Here is a 26,207-nt window from a genome sequence, read left to right on the forward strand (position 1 = left end):
CAAAATATTTCTTGTTATCGTTCACTGTCCTTTTAGAATTATATTAGAAAATGACCAAAAAGATGAAAGTGTAATCTCTTGATACACAACCATGAAAGTTACATGGCACAAGGACCCTGTGAACAGAAAAGGTAAAAGTGGTAAAAGTGTAAATGTTAAGCTTGATAAGCTACAGGCGCTGATGTGGGGACTGTAAACCACTGTTAAGATGCTTTAAGATAAGGGATGAGATTAAATTTTGGAATGTAAAGCTTGTAAAATCAAAATGGACAATTTTTAAAAAGGACATGGAAATCTGATAAAATGGTGACTGCACCGTTTTACATGCTGAGAGGGTTACAGCATGCAAAATAAGTTTGTACTGGTCAGTGCAGTGGGGGTGAATTGATAGACATATTCCTCTTTTACAACAACATATTATTTCCAGCAGTGGCAGTGGCCTGCCAGAGCTTATACTAAAGCTTTCTTGTTTGTTGTAGTCAAATGCTAAAATTTCCCCCTTAAAACTCAGCACGGGTCACATTTTGCATTAATATCAGCAGTGAGCTTGTGCTGTTCATAAAATCGTGCATGTTGCACCTCTGAAGAAGGTAAAGTTGAATCTGAGGACAGAACCAAGGGATTGGAAATTAGTCCCCGGTGGCTGCAGCACAGGTGCCAGGGCACACAGGAGGAACACATGGGTGTCTCTGTAATGACTGGCAGCTCCACTGTCACATGTTCCACACGTAAACCCAGTGCCCTAAAACGGTCAAAGATTAACTTGTGTTTTCCCAACAGATTTCATTTGTGTACCAAAAGAAGCATTGATCTTTTCTCCTCACAACAAGTGCATATGACTACAGAGTGCACTCAAGTACACTCAACCACTTAATGGTTACAATTGGTGGTTTTAATTTGGCCCACAGGTGCAACACACATTGGTGTTATGTTGTAATGCATGTTTTGAAATGTTCCAAGTGTGTTCCAAGCATTAACCAATCACTTGAACGCATCAGATAATAACTATGGGACCAGATTAATAAGGAAGTGAAGCATGATGGCATGTTGCCATTAAGGTTTGATAAATAAATAGAAAAAGTTGGCCACCCAACCTTTTCATACAAGATGCAATGATGAGGAGAATAACTGTGACCAGTCAAGACTTGAAGGTTGGAGAGATGACCTGAAAGTAAGAATTTTAAAAGCGGGTATATATCTGGACAAATATCCTTTTTTTTGTCATAGCTTTCTGAAAAGTGTTCCAATGTGAAATTTAAACATAACTTTTTGATCCAGCCAGTTTTGCAAAAGTTTCAAATTAAAAAGTGCACTTTGCAACTCATCAGAGGCTTGTTGTAGGATTTCAGCAGCTGTGTGGTGCAGTATTAGCAAAGCAATGCAGACCTTGTTAAATTTTAGGTAATTACTCTGGACCCAAATGTAGAACAGACTCGGAGGCCGTGTAAAAATTAAACGAAGAGCAATTAATTCTAAGATTGCTTAGTGGTGGAAATCTGGAGCGACGGAGCAGAACTGGATGGACTGTGTATTGTGAATCAGAGGCAGACAGCGGAACAGGGCAGCAAATGGCTGGAACCGTCAGCAAGACCACTGGAGACTGATGAGGATCAGGGCGTAGCAGGCAGGAGACAGTCGACCCGAAGCACAATTAAAATAGCATTAAGCAGGTTCAAAGACAGCGAGAGGAAATTTAGCACGGCTATGACACACAGAACAGTCTGGTGATGAGGAGAGTGAAGGACTGGGGTCTACATACTGCTGTTTAGCTCTGAAACCAGATTGGTGATTATTAACTAATAACTCCAGGACTTCAGCTAGACAGTGTGGGAACTGGCCGATAGCTGTTACGATCATGTGCAGTGGGAATACATGTGCATATTTTCAGTCCTGAGGGAAAACTCCACTTTAAAAAAACAGTAATGAGAATAAGAGAACAAAGAGTTTTAAAACAGTGAAAGTTTGGTTTTCTGTTTTCTTTCCTCGGAATTTCTGAGCATGCAGGCTACACAGTGTCAGCAATTAGAGGTGAAACACAAGAATAAAACAGACACATTTTGTCTATTTAAAATGTTGTGTGCTGTGTGTGTGATTTGTGGGTCTTTGAGTGCTGAAAAATGCCTTGATATATACAGTATACTACTCTCCTAATACGGTGACTGGGGCACACAGAACTTGGCAGGGATTACTTCACAGTGAGGGATTCCCCAAATCATTTCCTTTATAAGGGAGCACCCTAATATGGCCACCACACAGCTACACCTTCCCCTAATACAGGGACAGGGAACCTCCGTGTTCGACCCAAAGAGACACGATCTTGTCAGCTGTGTTCACAACATATTCATGACAAGTGGCTGACATGTACAGTAGCTGCTGATATATCACTTTTTTTACTACTATTATTATTATTTTAAACACGATTGGACGTTTTTATTCCAGGAGCTTAGAATAAAAAGGGGACGTAAATCAAATTGTACAGATGTCAAAGATACAGATACAAGCTTGGTACCACGTTTTGACCAACTGATCCAAAGAAACTGTTGGAAATGGTGTGGAACAGACAAAAATTTAAAGGAAGACTGTGTAACTTCCTTTACTTTACTGAACGGCAACCACTGTGGCTCAAAGTGACTATTATTAGATAATGCTAAATGCTAAAAGTAGAGAAGTAGAAGTAGAGAAGAGTCACACAGTCAGGAAAGTGAATCAGTGGTGTCGGCTATACTGTAATTGTTAGCTGAAGCTTGCAAACACTGTCTAACATTATCCACCATAACATACTGGTCATAGCAGTATGGCTGTGGTAGCCAAACTCCTGAGTGTATTGAACTGAGGAAGAGTATGTTGTATTGCTTAGGAATTCAAGTTTTCATTTGTAAGAGGAAGAATTTACTATTCCTACTTTCAACAGTGGTATAGTCTGACTTTAAGCATTCACGCGCAACAAAGTTAATCATTCCCAAACCTTAAAAATAACAGGCAAACATATCCTGAGTACAATATGTCCACACTGTCCAAACACGCTCCGGCTGCTCAGTTTTTGGCTGTCGCCCTGTTTGTGCTCAGAGGCCGACCAAGAATGTTTGCTCTAAAAGTTCAGAGTAACATTTTATTTGACTATTTCCAGACAGACCTGCGTGGAAGACATCAAGATGTTGGCCTCCACCTCGGCAGCCAAAACAAACACCAAGCAAAGCAGACCAAAGATACAGCTCCTTCACAAACAGACCCCCCCCCCCCCACACACACACACACACACACACACACACACACACCCACCCCCCAGCTCGTGTACCCACAGTCTATGTTGCCGTTTCTCTCGTAAAAACAAACGCTGTGTTGCAAATCCTGAACCTGGCTTGTTTTGGTTTACGCTGTCCGCTTTCATGTGCTTGTACGCTATAGTCTCACAAGTATCTGGTGCATGGACAGATTTTTGGGAACCTGGCCCCCCTACCAGGTAAAACATTTTGGTTGAAGTGACACAGCAAATCCCATTCGCTATGCTATGCACAAGCAACACTCTTGGTGTGAATCACACTGCTTCTGTCTAAGAAAGACAGGACCTGCATCAGCATCATGCACTGTCTCCAGCCTATACCCAGCACCCTGGAAACGGCTGAGCTGAGAAACAAACCTTGTCCCTCGTATCAAGTGCTCAAGACCACTTTTCAGACATCTCCCGACAACCTGGCTGTGAGAGCAGGCCCAGTCACACAAGATTTAACAAGGTTTAACTACCTTACTGGGCATTAGCGTCATTAGAGCAGTGGCTGTACAGTGGATGGTACAGGAAGTCTGCAGAGGATATTGGCCAGACTGGATCATTATTAGCTTGCACGCTATCTAAGGAATACCAGGCGAGGCTGATTATCAGTCAGAACCAAGAAGTGCTGTTGGCTGCTTGTTTGGCTGGTCGATCCACCACTTTGCTCCAGACTGAAATGTCTCATTTACATGGATGAACCCAATTTGCTTTAATGATCCTGACTTTTCCTGACCTTTTTAGCTGATAGTGAAACACCTCAACAGCGATTGGATGGATTGCCGTGAAATTTGCCACAGATGTCCATGATGCTCAGGGGATGAGTCCCAATAGCTTAAATGATTCCCTGACTTTTCCTCTAGTGCAACAACCAGGTAAAATTTTTGCTTATCCTGGTTTGATATCGCAATCCTATGTCACATGCATTAATGTTGATCTAGGATGAAGATGCTTTGATATTACCACAGCAGCCTTGTATTGTTAAAGAACTGTAAGTTGGTTGGTGACCCCAGCAGACACTCTCGTGCCTGTCTTGCCTTTCATACAGCCAGGCGGTAACATGATTACATTGGAAACTGTGGCACATGATCTGGCCTGCTTAAATTGCATCTGTAATTATGAAATTAAGTGGCACATGGCTTTTATTCTCCTGCCCAAATTAGAAAACCTCGTTTTCTGTGTATGCTCGAGTCAGCCTGTGTGTAACAGGATTTTTTCCCCCGGTGTCTATGTTCATCAGATCATGTGTGTCATGCATAAGCTTAGATGCACTTTACAGGCAGCAACAATCGGCCCTTTCTTTTAAAAACACTTTGACTCCTTCCAAGTCCACTAGTGTTACATAACATAGTTCCATGGGAGAGTTTGGAGCTTAGATATATGTACCACCGAGACCCCTGAGTTCACAGAAATTTGACATTATAACTACAAATGAGCTATATAGCATATACAAACTAGTATGCTCTCCTGGATAATTGCACATGTCTGCTTAGGGCACCATGATAAAGCAAAAAACTGCCTAATAGGAATGCTGATGGTCAGGTATATGAGGCTTCCTGAAGGGAACCCCAGGCACTGTAGTGTATGATCTTGTGACTTATAATTAAAGAAAAGTTGGTATGGGTTTGGGCAAAGCAATACATTTATAGGTCTTTGCTAACCTACACTGCAATGTAATGAAGGAAGAGTGTAACATCCTTTTATAGAGAATTAATTGAAGCTTTAAGCGAGAAAAATGCTTAATGCAAACATTGGGTTTTCAATCCCAATCATGCTTTTAATCGTAGGATCCAGGCTTCAAATCCCTGTTCGGGCCACGGCATTTTGGGAGCTTCCTCCTGTAGAATCCACTTATCTAGCATTCAGACTGCACACTAGTTATGGTATTTATGAATATTATGACTATGCTGCTTTTATCGTGTAGCTTTTACAACTATACAGTGCATAGCTTCGGCCACTGCACTGTGTGTACAGTGTGATTAATTTTGACTAGCTGTCTACTGTATGCTACCCAAGCAAAGTTAGAAGTAAGTGATGTTTGTGGTCTCTGCAGCGTTACATCACCTCGGCTTCATTCAGGCCTGTCCTCACCGATGATCTCTGCCTTTCAAAATAAAAGCGGTATCACGTGAAAGAGTAGTGATGGGGCGGGTTTATGGGACGCCTCAGCCAATCACCGCCTCTGTTTTGCGGCTCACCATTCGACGATAAACATTGCGAGCTGACCCTCAGGACTTCAGAGAGGCAAGGCACGTCAACGTGAAGGAGGCCGAGTCGCGTCCGCATCCGCTGTTATTGCTGCAAGACTGGAATTATTCACCGATATTAAAGACATACACACTATGGTGAAGCATCATCCCGCTTCAAAAGACGGACACGCAAACCTGTCGCTCTGACATCGACCTTTACCGCCGGAAACCCGTTAGCTTTGGCAGCTAACGTGAGCTAGCTAAGTTAGCTGTTACATACCCTCGTTTTTTCCAGGCAACTGACCTCCAACACTACATAGACGCACTGAGTATCATTTGCTGGCTAGGTCGGGGTCGTATTCCCCCTGTGTCTTCAAGTCCCCTCCAATTGTCCCCGTGTGGTACCCCGTGGACGGTTCCCGAATATGATACATAATGAGTCAAAGAGATACCTTGGTTCATCTGTTTGCTGGAGGGTGAGTATATTCTCATGTCGTATGTGTGCATGAGCTGAGCTAGCTAGCTCCGAGCTCAGGGCTAACTGTCGTAGCTAGCCACTATGGCCACACATAATGGGATGTTTGTATTGGTGCGTTCCAGATATTTGTATTTTGTTAGGTATATGGAGTTATCATGAAGAATCCGCGCTAGTAACAGCGTGTTAGATGACATCTTACGTTAACACATCTTGCCCATGCATGTGAACCCGTGGGAGTTGCGTTCAATGTCACAAGTAACAATGACATTTCAGTGTATGAATGGAAAGGCTGGCTCGTGGAAGCGTATTCTGTAATTTAAGTGTTAGTCTTCGTAGCCGTTATGACATTTTATACGAAATGCAAAGCTCAACATTGGCTCCATGCGTCGACGTTTCAAGACGCTGTCGGGTTTTAAAGTGAGCCTACTTTCGGTATCTTGTGTGTCGGCCATAATGTTAGTGCATCAAAACAAACGTGGGCAGGCTGCCACTGAAGGTCGCTCAGAATAGTGTGCAGAAACCACAGTCAAACAGGTACGCTCGGATGTGACTGATGCAACATCCAGGTCAAATGTTTTCACAGTGGAGTGCAGCCTCGTCTTTTCTCTCATACTGGTCTGCCAAAGGCGGGGGAGAAATGGATGAATTTTCCTCAATTTGCAGTGTGAAACTGTAACAGAAAGGTTGTGACCACACAATGCTTTTTCAACTGCATTCAACCTCAGAAATTTGGTGAAGCAGCATGACAGCAGTGTATTAACAGACCCCTAGCAAAATGTAATTACTAACATGGGGGTTGCAATGCAAATTTCATTGACATGTCATGTTCAGTGACAATAAAGAATCTTGAATCATTGCGTACTCCCTCCAGCAGACCGTCCATGCAGTGAGTTGAGACCTGTGAGTGTAAATGAGCTCTATTTACCGTGTACTTCTATTGTGTGGCTACACTGATAGAGGGGCAACTGAGACTGTTTTTATGAAGCGCTTTAGCTAAACTGAGCTTGGAGATCAGATGTAACTCCTCATCCATGCACGATATTACTATGTCAATGTTTTGCTTTTTCTGTGGTTTGCACAGTAGCTGTCCGACAGCCTCAGCCAAAAACTGTGTTGGCAGGATGTTCCATTTCTGCTGATTGAAAATTAACCCTAACTATATATAACTGCTGCCGCTCTTGCTTTTGATGTCCTCTAATCTGGTCCTGCCATGCCCAGTACGGTCTGGTCAGGTTCTGATTGTGTTCACTCTTTTCAGTCTTCCTTACAGTTGTTACCTGCTCAGGTTACCTTTATGAAAAGACTGTGCAAGTCATAAACTGTCGCACATTGTTGGTACATGGTGTTGAGTTATGCTTGTCTTAAGATCTTGGCTCATGTACTAGGTTTGTGGGGAAAAAAAAAAAAAAAAAGCTCTCAATTCACAGGTCACAGTAGTTTTACATAAACGGGGCAACTAAATCATAAACATAACACTTCTACAATTGTTAATTTTCGTCGTGTGATTTCCATTTGGTTCATATTTATATGAAAATACGTACATCTGTGAGTTTGGAATGTGGTGTGACACTGAACAGTAGCTTGCTGTTATTTCCCCAAAACACAAAGCATTCCTGGCTAGCTTTCTGTTCCCACACTGTGCTGTTTCTTGTCTACATGCCAGGGATCGTTAGAATTCTCATGACCACGTGGTTGACTAATTTATTAATGTAAGAAAATCAGCACTTTGTACACCTACGACCATCCTGACTGTTGCTGACATCGAAGAAGGACTTTCAGTTTCTATCTTGGTCTGTCAGCTGAGACTGGTGTTGGTTTGCTGTGTCACTTTCACATTTTCCATCTCTGTCTTTCTGCCAGATGTGGGGGCACGGTCGGAGCCATATTGACTTGTCCACTGGAAGTCGTGAAGACCCGTCTGCAGTCGTCCTCGCTCACCCTCTATGTGTCTGAGGTTCAGCTCAGTACTGTCAATGGGGCCAGTGTGGCCCGTGTGTCCCCGCCAGGCCCCCTGCACTTCCTCAAGTGGGTACTCAACAACATTGATCTGTGAGACTGCCGTCTCTTACATCTAGGGATGGCTATCGTTAAGATGTTATTGATACCTCTATTCTTATTGATACACTCTTTGTAAGTCAGATACTTTATTGATTATCTCATCCATTCTTTTTTATTACTAAGGAATAATTGATAGGTAAGAATAAATATTCTATAAAATGGAAAATGCCAGAACAGGATTTAAATTTATTTAAATCTTAAATGTATTACAACAGCAAAGTCCACCATATAAAGTCAATAATGTCTCATTGGCAACAATTCTAGAAAAGAAAATTCTCACATCAAACTCTGAGTGAATTTTAGTAGGAGTGTAGCACATAGAAATCAGTCAATAATTCACTCATTCCCTCTTGCTACAGATGTGGATTCAGTGCCTGGCAGGTACCACTGGTAGAGGGAGGAGGTACTGGTTTTGGAGTGGAGGCTGCCATCTCAGCTAGAAAGTCTAGATGATTTAGTTGAGTTTTGCCTGACAAATTAGGCTCAACAGTGACACTTCATACAGTCAGCTTACATTTGAGCTTCTTCAATTTGCTGTTAGCTTAATGAGTGCTATGGCTAAAACATACTGGAGGTGAAAGGGAGGGTGTGGACATTACAATTGAAAACATGAGCATTAAGTTTATTCTTTCTGAACAGATGTTTTGACAAATAACTTTTGATAGATAGCTACATGATAGAAAGACAGAGAGGAGAGGGAGCACTCATGACCATAAACTACACAAAACCATACTTAACAATGTTCTAATGTCAGCTGCTGGTTTCTTACACCTCAGTATAAACTTATAACTTATGGTCTTTGTTTGAGTTGTAGCATAATGCAGCAAACGGTTCCTCCCCCCAGCTCTCCCAGAGACATTTGCCTGCAGAGTCGTGGTTCCTTCCTCAGCAAGCACCATGTTGTTGTTGTTTGATCTGGCTGATATCCCCCTGGCAAGGCCAACCAAACCCTGAAACCCAACTTTGGGAAAACTACACGCAGAGCACAAATCAGTCACTTTAGCCAAGCAGGAAATCTGATTACAAATCCAACTGTTATTAGTTCTTTAACTTGTGTGATTTTCATACATTTTTGATTCCTCAAGACAACTCGTGTGTCTGTTGTAACAGGCCTTATCTTCTGTCTGCTTAGTCAAGCACCCCTTTGATTTTGGTAGATTGCCAGTCATGATGTTGAAGGAAATTAGATCTGCTCCATAAGGAGGAGAATGCCCTGGTCTCTTCTGAAGAGGTCATGTCCTGGCGGCTCAGAGCGTCTGGAAAAAGCGTGTTTGATGGCATCATTCCACTTCAATTCACTGAACTAAGCCACATTAAAATGAAGCGCCAGTCATCATGGCAGTAGAAACTTTGATGTGGAGGCTAGCATTATAATCCTATGTCCTGTTGTATGTAGCTGTGTTAAAAATTGTGTATCTATAAAAGTAAACTTAAGAAAATGCAGCTTGCAACCAATCAGCTTACACTGTTGACACGTTGCAGGCATTAGTGGAGAGGGTGCGGTTAGCTAGGCTGCAGGAAGTTTTCAAAATATCATCTGGCCAGCCTCGTCCCACTAAGCCTAATGTGGAACACCAATATTTAGACATGACACATACAGTAGCTAACAAGACTAGAGCCCATCTGCAACCCCCAGCAGATGAGAAAATGAACGTATGTAATATTGTTCCGGCTCCAGAGTAACTTTTTTGCAAAGCAGCTCACATGCTTTTGAAGACAAAAGAGTGGAGCTTGACATGCTGCAACTGGTTGAACTGGACAGCCTTTCCCTATTCCTTGTAAAAGTGGCTTCTCTGTTATTAGACAAGGCTTGACTATGCCATATTTATTTGTTTCTGGCAGTATCTAGCTGTAACTGGCACACAAACTTCTTCAAAATCATTATGAAAGTCATCATCTCACATAGTCCACCCATTATCTATACACCGCTGAATCCTTTGCAGGGTCACGGGGCGTCTCTCGGGCGAAGGCAGGGGACACCCTGGGCAGGTCGCCAGCCTACCACAGGGCTACATATACAGACAAACAACCACACGCTCATTCACACCTATGGACAATTTAGAGTTATCAATTAACCTAAGCATGTTTTTGGACTGTGGGAGGAAGCCGGAGAACCCGGTGAGAACCCACGCTGCACAGGGAGAACATGCAAATTCCACACAGAAAGACCCCAGGCGGGATCGAACCGGGGATCTTCTAGCTGTGAGGCTTGTGTCCCCCCGACCCTGCAGTGCTCACAATACACGCAACCCTGCAGTACAAAAGTGTTGAAACGGATTACTGGCAGTTTTTCTATTCTTAGATCACTGCTAGTTCTAGGGATTGAATGTTGGCTGGAGTTCCTCCTGAAAGTGAAAGGACAGCAAAGGCTATGCAGTCTTTATAATGTAAGGTTTCAAAAAGTGTAAAACATTTATTGTTTACATCCACACAGTCTTCTTCACTGCCTTTGTTGACACATTAGTGCGTTTTACAAACACCTGTTGATGGGTGGAATGTTTATTACGTCACCTGTGTGCATATGTATTTGTTTCCATGTGTGCTTGCACGAGAGCTGACAAAATGGTCCATACCAAAGTTAAGACAATTAGCCTAGCAGTTTTGAAGGTGTCTTTCTCTGCACTTGTTGAATCTTGTTGAATGGACTGCCTGATTGACATCACCACACGAAGAAAAACACTTGAAAAGAAAAAAAAACTTGAATTCTTGATATCTTGAAGTGGAGTTTCAACTGTACATTAGACTAGCAGAAACTGGACAACACCAGTAGAAAAAAGTGTATCCGCCAATACGAAGTAATACCCCAAAGCATGCATTATTGTCCTGCTTCTAAAGTCACACTGTACATTTCTGTGTGTGTTTGTGTGTATGCGTTTCATGTTCAGATTGATATTGGAGAAAGAAGGACCCCGCTCTCTCTTCAGGGGCTTGGGGCCTAACCTGGTGGGTGTGGCACCTTCTAGGTAAGATGTCTCCTGTCACCTTTACTTTTCATCTTCATCATATTCTCAGCAATGTGTATGAAACTGTTAGTGCTGTCTTTAGGTGAAGAGGCTATTTGTTAATTGATATCTCCCTGACTAATTTAATATTTTATGGAATTATTAATGTCCCAAATTGTTTCTCCAGTTTCACTGTCCCACTGCATATAAACACAGTAATGCAGGATTTCTTCTAGTGTTTAGAACTGAAGGCGATGAGTTGAACCGCCTCTAAGTCAACCGACAGAAAACAAATCAATAATTTTTCTTTGTTTTTTTCTTTATTTTCTTTTGCATGCAAATACCAAACATTGCCAACCTCCAGCAGCTTAATTGTCAGTGCTTAACTTTTTCATTTATCTTATGTGATAGTAAACTGAATGTTAGGGTTTTTGGGCGGTTTGAATACTTCATTTTAGGCTTTCTGGAAATTGTTTTTCATTTTAAGGCTAGACATGTCATTATTATTTTCCAATAATGACTAATGACAAATAGCTCTTTCTTCATTAAAAATACCAAAAACAAGAATGGAAGTCTACAACCATGGTAGCAGCCCGTTCAGCAGGTTTTTAGGTCATGCTGTTACCTTAAGAGTCAACTTTCAGCAGCCTCAGCTGTACTTGAGCCACAGCTGTGCTTCTGAATGCTAACATTATGTTAACATGCCTACAATTACCGTGTTAACTATAGAATATCAGCATGTTGACATTTGGAGCATTTAGCAGGAAAGCAGACATTGACAGCAGTGATACCCCACCCGACCCCCTTACCACCACTGAGTAGCCAAACAAATCAGCTGGTGGCTGCTCTGAATAGACGTTTTCCATTTCAGCATGTTATAGCTGTACTCAGTAACTTTAACAATGGCTGCATTCGTTAACATGAGTCATTTCCAGGGTCCTGGTGTTATGCATTCTCTCTGGCTGACGTGGCTTAGTGTTGGACACTTAATTTAACTCAGCCATCCTTTATGTTATCATTTACACCTGCGCTTAAGCTCATGTTCTTTTCACTAAGGACAAAGCTAAACATCATCAGCTGCTCCAGTCATATTTGATGTGCACACATGTTGGTTCAGCATTATTTCTGGGTGAGTTGTGGATGCGTGTTTTTTGAGGAGACATGGCTGTGGCAACATTGGTCTTATGTAACCACCACAGTGTTCCTTGAGGTTGCTTGGTGACGAGGTAGTATTAGGGATACATGGTCATTTAGGTTCAGTTCATCTTCACGGCTTTTTCAGCAGTTTCTGTGCAGGCTACATCCACGCTAATAAGTTTGCTTTTTAAAACAATGTTTTAAACGAAAACGCTCTCCATCCACACAAGGGGTCACATCATATTCAGAATAATCTCCGTCCACACATGACCATTAACGTCCACTGGGCATACAGGCGCCGGTGTTTGGTGTTTGCCTCCTGTGCATGTAGGCTGAAGTAGTATGATAAAACAGCTGCTAGCGTAAGCAACAAAGGACAGCACCAGCTGTAATTCCTTACCCATGTTGAATTAAACACTTAATTCAAAACAGGGCTCACAGGTATATACAGGCTGATGTTTTCCTCCAGAAAAGGGTCACATGGTGGCAATGTGACAAATCATGGAAGGACATCTTGTGACTGTCTGTCATTGTTTCCAAAAGTCTCTGTTTCACCACGTACAGGCAGAGTTTTCAACCTAAACAGGGTCCAAAAGTCAAGGGGTTCTAAAACATCGGAGTCGTGTGAACATTAGACGTAAACATAGCAAGAGTTATGTATTTTAAAATAAAAACATATTAGTCTGGATGTAGCTCGAAACACTCGCACTCGCAACAATATTTAGTCCACGTCTTGGAAATACTGTTACTGAATGCAGTTAGGTAACAACTTATAACGGTCATGCTCATTAATTACCACTTAGTGGTAATAATAGGAACAAAGTGGGGGCTAATGGCAGTAGGTAGCGGCTAATGCGGCAGCAAGCAGGTGCCAGTGCTAAGCACATGTAGAGTGTTTTGTTAACGTCTGACATGAATGAATGCTGATGCTGTGGGAAGTGGAGATGAAGGCAACAAGGCCTCCTGTGCTGTGACGCAGATTTAAAGATGATCGCACACGAAAACACTGTCTTATAATGTGACGGATGAGCTTCAAGCATCATTAACAGCCTGACTAAGCACATTTAACAAATGAGTGTCCAAATGAACCAGACTGCACATTGTGCTGCTAGAAGGATTAATGCACTTGTATTTAGAAACGAGTACAAACATGATCAGTGCAACCTTTTTAATTAGTGAAAACAAGTGAAGACGTGTGCTTTTTGTGTTGAATAGCCACTTTGTTTAACTAGTGTGATTTGCTGAGCCTGTTGGTTCTGCTCTTGGCTTTACGCTACAATTTTTAAAGCTCATTAAGCTGAACCTGACATGTGGACAGTTTTACTTGTAATGTAATTAATAAGCTGCTGGAGACATAAAGTTGGCTAGGACTAATTATCTTCACACTAAAACACAAAAACATGGCATATATAACTTGTTTTGCCTTGTACTGGTCTGTACTGTACCGTTTTGTCTTTTCTTTCCAACAGAGCAATCTACTTTGCTGCTTACTCCACTGCCAAAGAGAAACTGAACGGTGTGTTGGAACCCGACTCCACACAGGTACACATGGTGTCGGCTGGAATGGCAGGTAACTATATATGTGAGGTGCCAGGTTGACATTGACCGCCATGCAAGGCTTTTTAACATACTGAACCCAGTGAACATTTCCATCGTGCTTATCAGAAATGCTGAGTGAAAGGACCTCATCTGGTTCAGTGCTGGTAAGCTTAGGTGAACAGTGGCGTTACATATAGGATCAGGCTTATGTGATGTGTTCAGTGTAGGCCTGTTGTAAGATTTTGCTGTTACATTGAGAATAAGTGGTAGAACCAGTTGGTGTTTTGTTAGATTCAAAGGACTTGTCTTATGAAATAGTACAAAATTAGACAAACTAAGTACACCACCCCCTTCATGAGAACACTGTTTATTCAGACACAAGCTGCTTATCCTGTTTCCCTCACCTTTCGCCCAAATATACACCCAACTCGGCAATCTTAAAATAGCTTAATTAAAATTGTGAAGTGTTAAAAGGCCAGATTTAAATACTGTCTCATTATTCTCTGATGCTTTGTATGTCAAGGATAGATTTTCTGCTCTCATGTCACTCTGGAGTGACGGACCGTCGCGATGTGGGTCAGTCAGGCAGCTACAGCGCGTCTGTGTATTTGTGTGTATATGTATATACAGCGTATGTGTGAATCTGACAAGTTCACGGTGGTGCCACTTTTAGCACACGATGACTCATACCTTTCAACAACCCCATCAAGGTCAGCGTTTGTCAGTATATATTCCAGTGGCAATCCACATATTCTGCAATGTGAGACCCGACTGAGCCGAACTGACAGGTGATGAGGTGTCGACAGCGCAGCGATTAATCTCGTCTGTGCAGTGGTACATGACACCTACAGCAGAGGTTAGGGTTGGCTTCTGCCATGGCTAACAATGGATATACTCTGAATCCATTGCTGTTCAGGCTGTAATTTGCCTGCGAGCTTCAAAACTTGGTCAAGTGGTTTTTTGAATTAACAAGACCTCAGCTGTATTCTGTCTCTTCTGCTGTCTTGGTGGGGGATGATCATTTCACATGAGACTGGGATATGGTGGGTTAAATCCTGTGGGATCGTGGGGGAATGGGAAGTAAAATGGTTGCATGCCGGTCAATTTGCTACACACAAGCCTGTGTCTGTTTTAGGCTTTAACTCTACCATAGCTCTCCTCTCGCAAGGGCATGAGACCCCCGCACCACCAGGGGTCTCTAGCTGCATCTGTGAGGAGTTACTTGGGTCTGCGTGAGTACTCACCACAGATCTGTGCATCTTTTTATATCTGGTTCTTCTCTTTCTCTCTGTGCCTGCCTGTCTGTCCTCTACTTCATTACCATGCAGGTTTTTACAGTTGTTTGCACAACATTCAATGTTTTATGACATCCAGTTGCTTCCCTGCTAGCACACGTAGTATAGAGGGGCCAGCTTTCTCTCTTTAAGCTGCCTTTGTGACTTCACGTTTCATTTTATTAAAAGAATATTTGACATTGTTTTAACTCTGCCAACACGAGTCTTACTTAATGTGTTAGTTTGTCGTACCACTGCCAGCTTGACAGTAGTGTTTTGAGATTTTGATCAAAATGTAATCCTGTAGTTTTTTTTTCCTCCACAGGTTTTACAGCCATCACAGCAACCAATCCAATATGGCTCATAAAGACCCGTCTACAACTGGATGCTAGGTAAATATGACAAAGCCACCAGGATGTGAGCTTTACAAATTTCTGTTTCCAAGAGAGGGACTAACAGCTGATCTACTATTATAAACCCTTTGACGTCAAGTGTCATACAAACACGTATTACATTGCTTCAAAGTCTTCACTACATATATTATATGAGTGTGGACGGACATGGTTGTAAACTGCACCTTGACTGGTTGGCAGATGCATACAATTGCAAGGCTGTGATTCTAGTTCATTAACGCAAATGTTATAACCACAAAGGCACGGTGCAAACATAAACAGTGAGCTGGAGCAGAAACCAGCTTGTGGTCTAAGAGGAAACTTTTAAGCAGACAACTTTAACTTTTGACTTAAAAAAAAAGTATGTTTTTCTGGTCTTTTCGTAGGAATCGAGGTGAGCGGAGGATGAGTGCATTTGAGTGCGTGCAGCGGGTGTATCGGGCAGATGGCCTACGAGGCTTCTACAGGGGTATGTCGGCATCCTACGCCGGCATCTCAGAGACTGTGATCCACTTTGTGATCTACGAAAACATCAAACGCCGCCTCTTGGAGGCCAAGTCCCCGCAGAACATGGACGATGAAGAGGAGACGTCCAAAGACGCTTCAGATTTTGTGGGGATGATGCTTGCTGCTGCCACTTCCAAGACCTGTGCCACATCAATCGCTTATCCTCATGGTAAGTGTTTGTGGTTAGCAATCGGCTAATATCTGGTGGTTTGTCGGCTCTTCTCCATAAATCCACCCTTTTCTTCTTCACTTTGCAGAAGTGATCCGCACCAGGCTACGCGAGGAGGGCACCAAGTATAACTCCTTCTTCCAGACTCTAAGAACAGTGCCCAAAGAGGAGGGCTACCGCGCCCTGTACCGTGGCCTCACCACCCATCTGGTACGACAGATCCCCAACACCGCCATCATGATGTGCACCTACGAGCTGGTTGTCTACCTCCTGAACGGTTAAAGTCTCCTCCCCCCACCACCACTTAGACAGTATATGTAACCCTAACCCTGTTCGGAGATGGAGAAAAGAGAATGAGAGCAACTGCACACCAGCTAGCACAGCAACTTGCTCGCCAGAAGAGGACAGAGACAGCACGGTGACCTCTGTCACAGTGACGCGAGTGGCTGTTAAAAATAAGTTGGCAGTTTTGTTTTATAACCAAAGGGTCTGGCACAGGGAGGAGGATCAAGAAGTTCCTCACATTGGTTTGGGGATCTGGGTTTAGCACTGACAAAGAAATGGTTGCCCTATTTTCATTTTAATTCCATCCTCTTCTCCCTTCGGTTATATGCGTCGCCTCTGGAAGCTCAGATTCAGAGTGTTGAAGAGAGGACCTGAGTTATAGTATATTCTGCCTCTAACAATACTAATAATAAGTACAGTAATTCTAATCCTTACTACCTAGAGGATAGAAGACCCCCTCCGTCAGTAGGTTTTGCTCTCACACTGATGATCAGTTTTTGAAATATTCTATTAGTATCATACAGTATCGCCTGCATCCCTCAGAGTGCCACTAGAGGACCAGAATACAAAGATGGCAGGATCAGTAGTGAGCTTAAGTGTCTGATGAGGGTTCTCAAGTTAGGGAGAATTAATCAGTGCTTGAGGCCTGTTGAGGCAGGGTAAACAGAGGAGAATAAGGAGGGAGGTGAAGGGGAGACGTGCCTTGTGTGAAAAATGTGATGTAGACGAAGATGCACAATGGCTGCAGGAGGAGGCGGAGCTCTGGTTGACCTGTCACAACAAAGGTGTAGAAATGTAGAGTTGTAAACTGGCACTGTGTGATTTCAGGTGCCCTTAGTGAACCTTTTACATATCGTGAACATAGACACGCTCACCTGAAGGCTTTCAGCATTTCTAATACTAGTCACAATGTGCTGACGATGCAGGAATTGACATGCATTTGTAGCTCTGTACACTACCTACATGATGGATATCTGCTAGCTTCATACAAGTCTACATAACGGCATCGATCTCTGGAACTGTACATGTTTGTGTTAGCCACGTGTGGAAGAGGAGTAATCACTAAGGTTAAATGGAGGGTAAAAAGTCCCCAGACTAAACCAGAATATAATCCACCATTCTAACTACTGGAATGTAAATAAACAGGAGGATTAATTCACTAAAGGCAGGGAAGTAAAACACTGACTGATGTTGTGAATTGAAAAAAAAAAAAATCATTAACAAATTTTAACAAACGGTAGTATTGATAGATGTATTCAATACCTACTTATCGTGATGGTGTTGCATTTGTCTGCCCAGTAATGGCTAAATGCAAACATGTAGTGCATTTTCTATAGAGGGGAGGGGATTTGCCTGTTATTTGTTGCCTGTTTTCAAACAACTGTGTTGTTCTTATAGCACTTTTCAGTGTCTCTCTAGAAGCTTCGTCACATTTAGTCTTTTCCTCAGTTGGAGAATCCGGGCTGGTTTTACAGGCGAGGACAATCCTCTTGAGTTTACTCTGGAAACTTGTACAGTTTAGCCAGTGTGTGGAGGAAGTGGCCAGGAACACGCTCTTCATAAGCACACATTCATTAAATATAGACCAGTATAACACGCGCACACACAGAAAAGAGTTGACTATTGTGTCGATTCCCTTGTTGTTCGAGAAAACAAACATCTGCATTTCTGTCAGTTTTAAAAAAATGAAACCGCTTTTTTGTTCGTCAGTGTTTAATGTGGTGTTGGATGTCCTCTCGGAACGGAAAGGTACCTGCTCTCCTCTTTGGATACATTTGTTTGTGTTTTTCCATTTTACCATGTCATGTTTCAAACAGTACAAAAGACAAAGACAGTGTTTTGCCCTCACCTCATTTGTCCCCAGTAACCATAGAGGTAACTTTCCTTCTGTAATCACATGACACACGAACCAGCCTGTTGATAACTGTGTGCATTTTCACTGCAAACTTGAAGGGCATGGCTTGGTCCACTAACAACAAATGCTAAATTCTCATATCGCTTAAACAGCACGAGGTGTTGCTGTTACCCCTCGGTGTATCGGAACTCCCAACACCTCAGTGCTGTGTGAAGTGGAAGGACAGTGTATGCAGCTCAGCTAAGCTGGCTTTCCTCAATGTGAACACTTTTGAGTTTTACAGCACACATGAAGGATGCATTAGATTAGCCGCATTGTGCAGATCTTCTCGGAGATGCGTTAATGCTCACACACAGTACCATCGACACACATTATTGATGTAGTAGTGAGAGGTCAGACCTCCGTGCTTGTGCGTGCGATTGGACGTTTGTGTATCAAGGTGCTGGCTACTTTCACGATGGTTTTAAAACAGGACAGATGACAGTCTTCGCATGTAGTGTGAGTTGATTGTACTTATTAAAGGGTCAGTTCACCCCAATTCACAAAAGAATTGTAGAATTTTCTTTGGGTCGGGGGTGAAGTGACCCTTTAACTATATGGTTATATGCATCTTATTCACTTGTATCATATGATGCATTATTCCCTGGATCCCACGGTCATTCTTTTGCACCCACTCGTTTGCATTGTGTGCCAGTAAGTGCGTGCATGTGTTGTGCGTGTGCTTGCTTAGATGACAGTCGCCTGTCATCCAGTCGTGTCTTGTGTGTGAGAGACCATAGGAGTATGTATGCATTCAGACTAGCTGCAAACAGTGTTGTTTTTATCTTTTTAAATAAATTGTTGCCTTCTCCTGAAGCCCTTTGTTTTTTCCCATGTTGTCATTGATGAGCCCACTGTGAGTGTGGCTCAGTCTATGCATTCTCTCATACTTGTTTTTGTAAAACAAAAAACTAATAAAACTGAAAGAGTGCAAGTATATTTGAGTGTCAGGAAATCTTACTTAGTTTGAGTCTGTTAGTGTTTGATGCACAGTTTCTCTTAGTTGCTTTGGCACAATTCAGTGAAACTCACGTTTCACATACAAGTGAAAGTACAAATATGTCCAACTGACACTGTGCTGCGGCGGTGGTGACCTAAATGGATTACATTGCTTTTATTTCCAGCTGTATTGCCATCAGATGTGGTCATTAACATCCTCATTTTGTAAATATTTCCATACATAATATAAAAGCCAGTCGTCTACATTTCAAACATTTTTTTAAATGTTTTTTTTTCAGTAATCTGGTAGTTTTCTAAAAAGAACGGCTAACAAGTTAGTCTATAAACCTGCATTAACTGATTTGGCCTGTTGGGGGCAGTGTCAACAAGCTACAGCGATAAGATGATCCTTTATAGTTCTGGTGTCACAGCAGAGAGACAGTCAAGACAGGTAAATAAACAAACGTACAGAATTACATTTTAAATATAAAAAATAAGAATAGAATGAAATAGAAAGTATACAGGAGCAATTTAAGTCAAATTACAGCCAACAGCAGTACAAAACTATAATTCCTAATCGTAACCTTTTAAGTTGATAGCTTTTTTAATACAAACACCCAACAAAACTGGGCCGTTTACTGCAAGGCAAGCTGGACACGGCCAGGCTCTCTCTGCCTGAGCTGCCTCCACACAACCTAAAGCCCCAGTCACACACAATGAGTATCACAAGTATCAGCCTCTGTGTGCACGCCCATAACAACAAGTGTTTTGTCTGTCACCTGACTCTTCTTCTTCCGCACAAACTGTATTGATGAAGTGCCGCCTACTTCAGTCCAGAGGAGCACATCGGTATAATGGAGAACGATCAAGAATATAAAAAATTATTACAGCAAAAAGCAACACTGCTCCTGCAAGTAAGGTAAGAGGAATGCTGGCAGTTGAAGTTGATATATTTTACCACTCTGCACTCTCAGTGCCTTCTGTTTATTTCTAATGTGACAACAGCACATTCTTGAGCTCTTAAACTTTAAACTTGATACAACATATTTAGGTCGGACACTGTGCCCTAATGAAGGATACGTGGTAATCAATTTAGTTTGGACAAAAATCAAAGTGAAATTAATTTTACTGATTGAATAATCTGTGTGACAGACTAATCAGTTTTCTAATCAGTGTCCTATTAGCTGCAAATCCGAGCAGTGTAGACTCGGCGGCAAATCAGGGCGGGGCACAAAGACATAATCCAAAGTGGTCTGCTGTTACTGGGCCTTCATCATTCTTTGTGTGAGTGGGTGATATGCTTCGTGATGCCTTCATGAGATTGGAAACTCTGGCTTTAGGTCAGCACACCATTCATCTCGCTTTGTAGTTCACCCTTGTGGAGTCATGTGGTGGTGGTGAGAAGAATCAAAACAGCAAAGTTACAGAACGTGAAACCAAAACAAGGAACTGAAAGTTGTTATAAACTCCTTGGGACTCTGGAAACTACACTGGTTAGTGGTAATTTTCTGTGACTTCATCACGCACGAGTAGTCATGTGATCCACTGTTGGATATTGGATAATATGGATGGAAGCCACCTCGAATTCAGATATGAACACATTACCACACTCTGTAAATGTAGTTTACAGGTGCAACTCCACACTTGATTGTTCTTACCAAAGAGTTACAGAAGAGGGAGCGCACATGTCGGAGTACAGACTGTCTGTGATGGGAGACAGACCTTACAAGCTGGCTGTGGGATCAGCACTACAGACACATTAAAGCAAAGGTTAGGGTTTAATTTATTCTATTAGGACATTTGTTTTAACCCTTATTTCATTTTTGTGTTTCCTGTTTTACATTATCGTCTCATATAAGGAGCTGTGAACAGAACCAGAGAGCAGAGCGCTGACAGTGGAAACTGTGAATAAAATTTGAAATTGGTGTGTGCGTGACATGAGCTCATTGAGCTGGAGAGGACATCTGGCTTTATGATGTGGAGAAGCACAATATCTCAGTCTTCTGTGGTCCAGACACGGTTCACTACACACTCGACTGCCTTGACTGAAATGGCAAGGGTTTGTGTCATTCTGGTGAATTAGGTTAGTCGCTTTTGTATGTTTCGATAAATGTATTTGCAGTTGAGAGAACTGCAGCTGAACAGTGCGTTTGATGGAGTAGATTTCCAGCCAGCAGGTGGTGGCGTTGACCTGCTTAGCTGAGGACTTCTAGCACACCATCAGCTCAGCGGAGCAGATACTAAAAGATGACAGCCTGCTGCTCATTCCTCCATCCAGAAGATTGGAGAGCGAGGAAAACACCCACCACCAAATGTTTAAGTGCATTCTGCACCTCGGACACAGCTGTGGCACGAAGTGAGGCAGACAGCTGCATTTGAATTTTGCCAACTAAAGCTCGGACTGATGAAAAAGAAAGACGGAATGGCAGAAAGATGCCGGATGAATGAGGGCATAGTCGCGGCTGGAAAACACACTTAGCTCATTAACAGCTCAGCCCCTGCTCTGAACAACAGCACCGCATTAGCTCCAGCAGGGCCAGCCTGAGTCAGACCCTGCACTTCTTTACTTTGTGTCTTACTGAGAGGGGGGAGTGTGTTCCCGAAACACGCTCCACAATCTGCCAGCCGCCGTTCTTGGAATGATGCAAAGTGCCTCGGGGTGTTGGTTGAGTCTCGCTTTTAAAGCGAGCGTTGGGGACACACAGTGAAACGACAGCAAACAACCTGATGGGGCCAACGGTGATATGACTGGCACCTTGTTTACCTCTGAACTGGAGTGGAAGGAAGGGAGGACAGAGAAAGAGACAGAAAATGCTGTTTTCCACTTCCACCATCTCTGACAGGCTTTTGGCTCTGCGTTGTGCTGTTCTCATCTGTATTGGGGTTACGCATAAAGATTAAAGTTGGTTTCAGCCTTTCCGTATATCGAGCTTTTCATCTTCTTGCTGTGGCCTATTGCCTCACACTTTTCCATATTCCACCTCCACTGCAGTGATTTCTCATTTGTGAGGTCCTGCAGAGGGAGGCAGCAGGCATCTGCCCTCAAAGGGGCACAGCAGCTGTTTAGCATTGCACTTTCACAGGGAAACAAGACACAGATTAAAAAAGAATGGCCAAAACGGGAGCAGCAGAGGCTGAGATATCCTGACTTTTAGTCCCATTATGGATCAAGCTCCAAAACCACTGGATGCTACGTTTAAGTCCTCACATCTTTCTGTGTTCCCACCCAAGTTCATAGCACATAATCAATTCAATTCATATCAGGCTATCAGAGCGGTGTCATGGATCAATGCAGGTTTGGCTCTCAGTCAGCAAAAAGGAAGGCACAAAGTCAGTAATATGACTCTGTAATAAAATTTACGCAGCAGCATCTAACGCTGCATCTGTGGCAACAACGCCCCTGAGCACACTGAATGGAGCATGTGTGCCATTTGTTGCTTATCTTAAGAGGCAGAATGTGTTGGTTTTTCATTTAAAAGTGACACAGTCTTGCTTGCATGTGCTCCCTTCACTATTATTTGTAGTTATGCTCATTCTATATTATGCATCAAATGTATATTTCTAATGGAGAATACCTCAAAAAGTCACACACCCCCTCTCCCTATGTTATTGGTTTCTTCCAAAAGTTGCAGGATGAAACGAGGTGGTCATAGTGGAGAGGATGTCGGCTGCACCTCAACAGTGTGTTGCTGAAGCATCAATCCCTTTTTCAGATGTGTGAAAATGAAATGCAGTCAGTAGCCATCCTTCTGTCCAGCTGTTTAGCTTTCTGGCTTGCTAGCCAGCAGTGACTTGTGATAACATAGCATCCTCTTTAATGCTGCAACGAAGAGGTGTGTGTGTGTTATGCAGAGGAGAGTCTCGTCAGTCATTCATTTAGTGAAGTTTCAAGATAATGTAAGTCTGTGAAAACACATGTCAAATTGCAGAAAATTGCGTCATTATTTTCTTTTTTTTCTGCCCCCGTGCCCCTCGTTCTAATTATGCCCCCACAGAATTTTGGTTCACATGGAGCGAAATGGGTGAAATCCTGGGTAGTTTGGATTCATGAGCAGCTAGGCTCCAGACTCAGATAAACAATCACCGCTGCTCTCGCCTCAGATATCTGCTGCGGCCCACGCTGTCGAAGTGGAAATCAGCAACTACAGCTTATAGCAGACCTGCACAGGGCATCACACACGCCACACTGTGTGCCTGGATTGAAGAGGAATCCATTCGATCTGCCCCCTGTTTCTTCTCCCAGTGCTCGCTCTTATTTGACGTGGTTATTCTGTGATCAAATGGAAACTGTAAAGTCACCCAAATAATATTGATCACCTCTGAGCTGTAGTTGTAATTTTGAGTTGGAGAGATCAGGGATTTGACAGGTTTGACATTTTCCACTCGGTTAAAGTGACTATAATATCAAGTGCCAAAAGACCTGATGGCAACATGACTGCAACACCACCACTGCTGGCAGTTCATTCTAATCCAATAACTTCATGACTACAATCGATTCAGATAATTTAAAGGAGAAATTCACAGTTACGTTACTTCACTGTTCACCTGGAGCTAATCACCATTCTCAGGGTTCATGCAGGTGCTGGAAATCCTTGAAAAGGCATGAATTTGGAAGTTCTCATGGTTTGAAAAGTTCTTGAAATTGTAACCGCATTACTTTCATTTCAGTTTTATATTGGCTCAGCCAGATTATATGGGATGCCAAGTTTTCTTATGGACAGGGGACACATTTTGAAACTTTTTGTTCTTTCCTTGAGAAAAGTGAAATAAACATCTTGAGTGTATGTAGTATCAGTGTGGCCATGTCCTGTGTACTGAGCATTGGAGAAGGATATTTTACATCTGACACAATGCACGATGCAGGCAGAGAGAGCAAAAGACAAGAAAGAAAGCGATTATTCATGCTCCTCGCTGGCCATATCCTCATGCCCGGCTAATGAAGCTGCAGCCCCGGCCTCCCTCTTCTGGATTACTTTGTGCTGCATTTCTTCAGCTGCATACTCTGGCTCGAACAAACACCCTCGCTCAATAACCCAGAGTCGGTCAAAACACTGTAAAAGCATCCGCGTCCATGACATCCTCTGCACACATATTAAAAGATGCCATTTTCACTGTTGGAAACGAAGCTAGTCTGCAATTCAAGCGAGACAAGATGGAAGATTTGTTTTTGAGTGGAATTTTGCGCACACCCTCTGGATGCCCAGTAGTGGAGGCTAGAAATCCACGCTGATATAGCCTGAGTACCAATGAGAATTTAAAGCAGCACCCCGGAGACCAAGAGAACATTAAAAACCTGTTGCTGTTCTCTGGGATATACTGTATAAAGATAAGGTTGAAAAGGGGCGGTGTGTGAGATTTAGGTGGATGTATTGCAGAATATGACAGAAATGGAATATAATGTTTGTAAGTATGCTTTCATTAGTGTATAATTGCCTGAAAACAAGAATTGTTGTGTTTTCATGACCCTACAATGAGCCCTTTGAATTTACAGCCAGAAAGCGTCCTCCTCCACGGAGCTCGCCATGTTGCGGCCATGTTTCTACAGTAGCCCAGAATGGACAAACCAAACGCTGGCTCGAGAGAGAGCCTTTCGTATTTTTATTTTTATTTTTTGTTTCATGGGCACATGCTTGGAAAGGGAGGAAAGGGAGGGGTGAGGATGCAATCTTTAACCTCACCACTAGATGTCGCTAGATCCTACACACTGGTCCTTTAAAAAGGAAAAGTTTTATATTTTTTTTTTGTATCTCCCTCCCCTTGTTAACAAACTGCCACAAATATTCAACAAAACAAAATATGTTATTTATCTTGTGTTACTACACTGCTAGCATCGAGGAAAACCATGAACACCCACAAGTTGGAACGATGGGAGACTTTCCTGTTCTTCCAGTCCCGTCCATTTTGCATGAATGCATCATATGGGAACAGCAGAGTCTTAAAATCATTGTTTTTATTAGCTTGTCATAAAGTAGTAAACAAAGTGAATTTTTGATCGTTTTGATTGTTCAATGGATAAATGAAATTGTTGACCTGGTGGTGGCGCTAGAGGAAAAGTCAGCAGGATTCATTTTGTGGGTTCCTTGAATGTCTGCAGAAGTTCATGCCGTCATGACCTCATGAGTTTACATGACTTCAAGTTATTATTATATTATTTGAAGTCAGTCTGGTGATTTTAGATTTTAGACGTTCACAAACCACATCAGCACACTTCACTTTGGCTCTGTTTGAACGCTCCTCCAACTGTGGTTGAGTGTGAGAGGCACACTGGCTGGGGTGAATTCAGGGACATCCCTCTATGGCACAGACATGCACGCACATACACAAATCACGTACATACGCGAGGCAAAGTGAAGGGAAGTTCAGCCAAGTTGAGACAAAGTACTCCTCTATATTTTCTAACAAGCAGAAATGCTCATGGTGATTCAGTGACATTGTTTGGCTTTCAGTGCACCATCCAATTATGACCGGCTCCACAATCGGTCTGCAGAGAGCGAGGGACCCACAGGACGAAGAAGTGACGTGTGAGGTTGGATGAAGACAGACGGCCAGGGAAACGGAGGGGAAAAAGAAGAGGAGGGGGAAAGGAAGAGTGGATGCAAGGGGGGGAAGTGAGGCAGACAATGTAATGAAAGGCAGAGAGCGAAAACATCTGATGCAAACTGTGTGTCGGAGGACTTGAAGAGGATCCAGTGTGAGCTGCTCTTACACAGCGACAAATCCACTGCGTGACACACGCACACACACACACACACGCACACACACACACACACACACGCACACACACACACACACAGCATGGGAGCATTGAGTCATGAGCAGCTGAGAAACGGTCTCTGTTTCACCAACATCAACTTTCTGACTTTATGAGTAACAGACATTTAGTGTTTGTAATGATAGATAGATAGATAGATAGATAGATAGATAGATAGATAGATAGATAGATTCCCTTAATGACTGCAGAGGATTGAAGAAAATCAGCAGTGTTTCACACTGACAGACAAGTGGTCTTTGCTGCGTTAAACCCATCAGCTTCAGCTCTCTGATTCTCTTTGGAATTGATTTGAGGACAGCTGCACGGGGATCATGTGGTCTAGTTTTCACAATGAGCCTAATTTCATCCAGGCCTTTTCTATTGACCT

General features: G+C 42.7%; 1 protein-coding gene across 1 annotated transcript; it reads left to right on the plus strand.

Annotated features, from left to right (window-relative positions):
- The first annotated feature begins 5,505 nt into the window (after positions 1-5,505).
- LOC121609493 (solute carrier family 25 member 36-A) lies at positions 5,506-19,068 on the plus strand. The gene is made up of 7 exons (XM_041941141.1): positions 5,506-5,930; positions 7,793-7,957; positions 10,876-10,953; positions 13,539-13,639; positions 15,208-15,274; positions 15,661-15,950; positions 16,039-19,068. The coding sequence occupies exons 1-7, from the start codon at positions 5,890-5,892 to the stop codon at positions 16,230-16,232; spliced, it is 936 nt and encodes a 311-aa protein (XP_041797075.1). The 5' UTR covers positions 5,506-5,889; the 3' UTR covers positions 16,233-19,068.
- The last annotated feature ends 7,139 nt before the right edge of the window (positions 19,069-26,207 follow it).

The sequence above is a fragment of the Chelmon rostratus genome, chromosome 7, assembly GCF_017976325.1.
Source record: "Chelmon rostratus isolate fCheRos1 chromosome 7, fCheRos1.pri, whole genome shotgun sequence".
Taxonomy (NCBI): domain Eukaryota; kingdom Metazoa; phylum Chordata; class Actinopteri; order Chaetodontiformes; family Chaetodontidae; genus Chelmon; species Chelmon rostratus.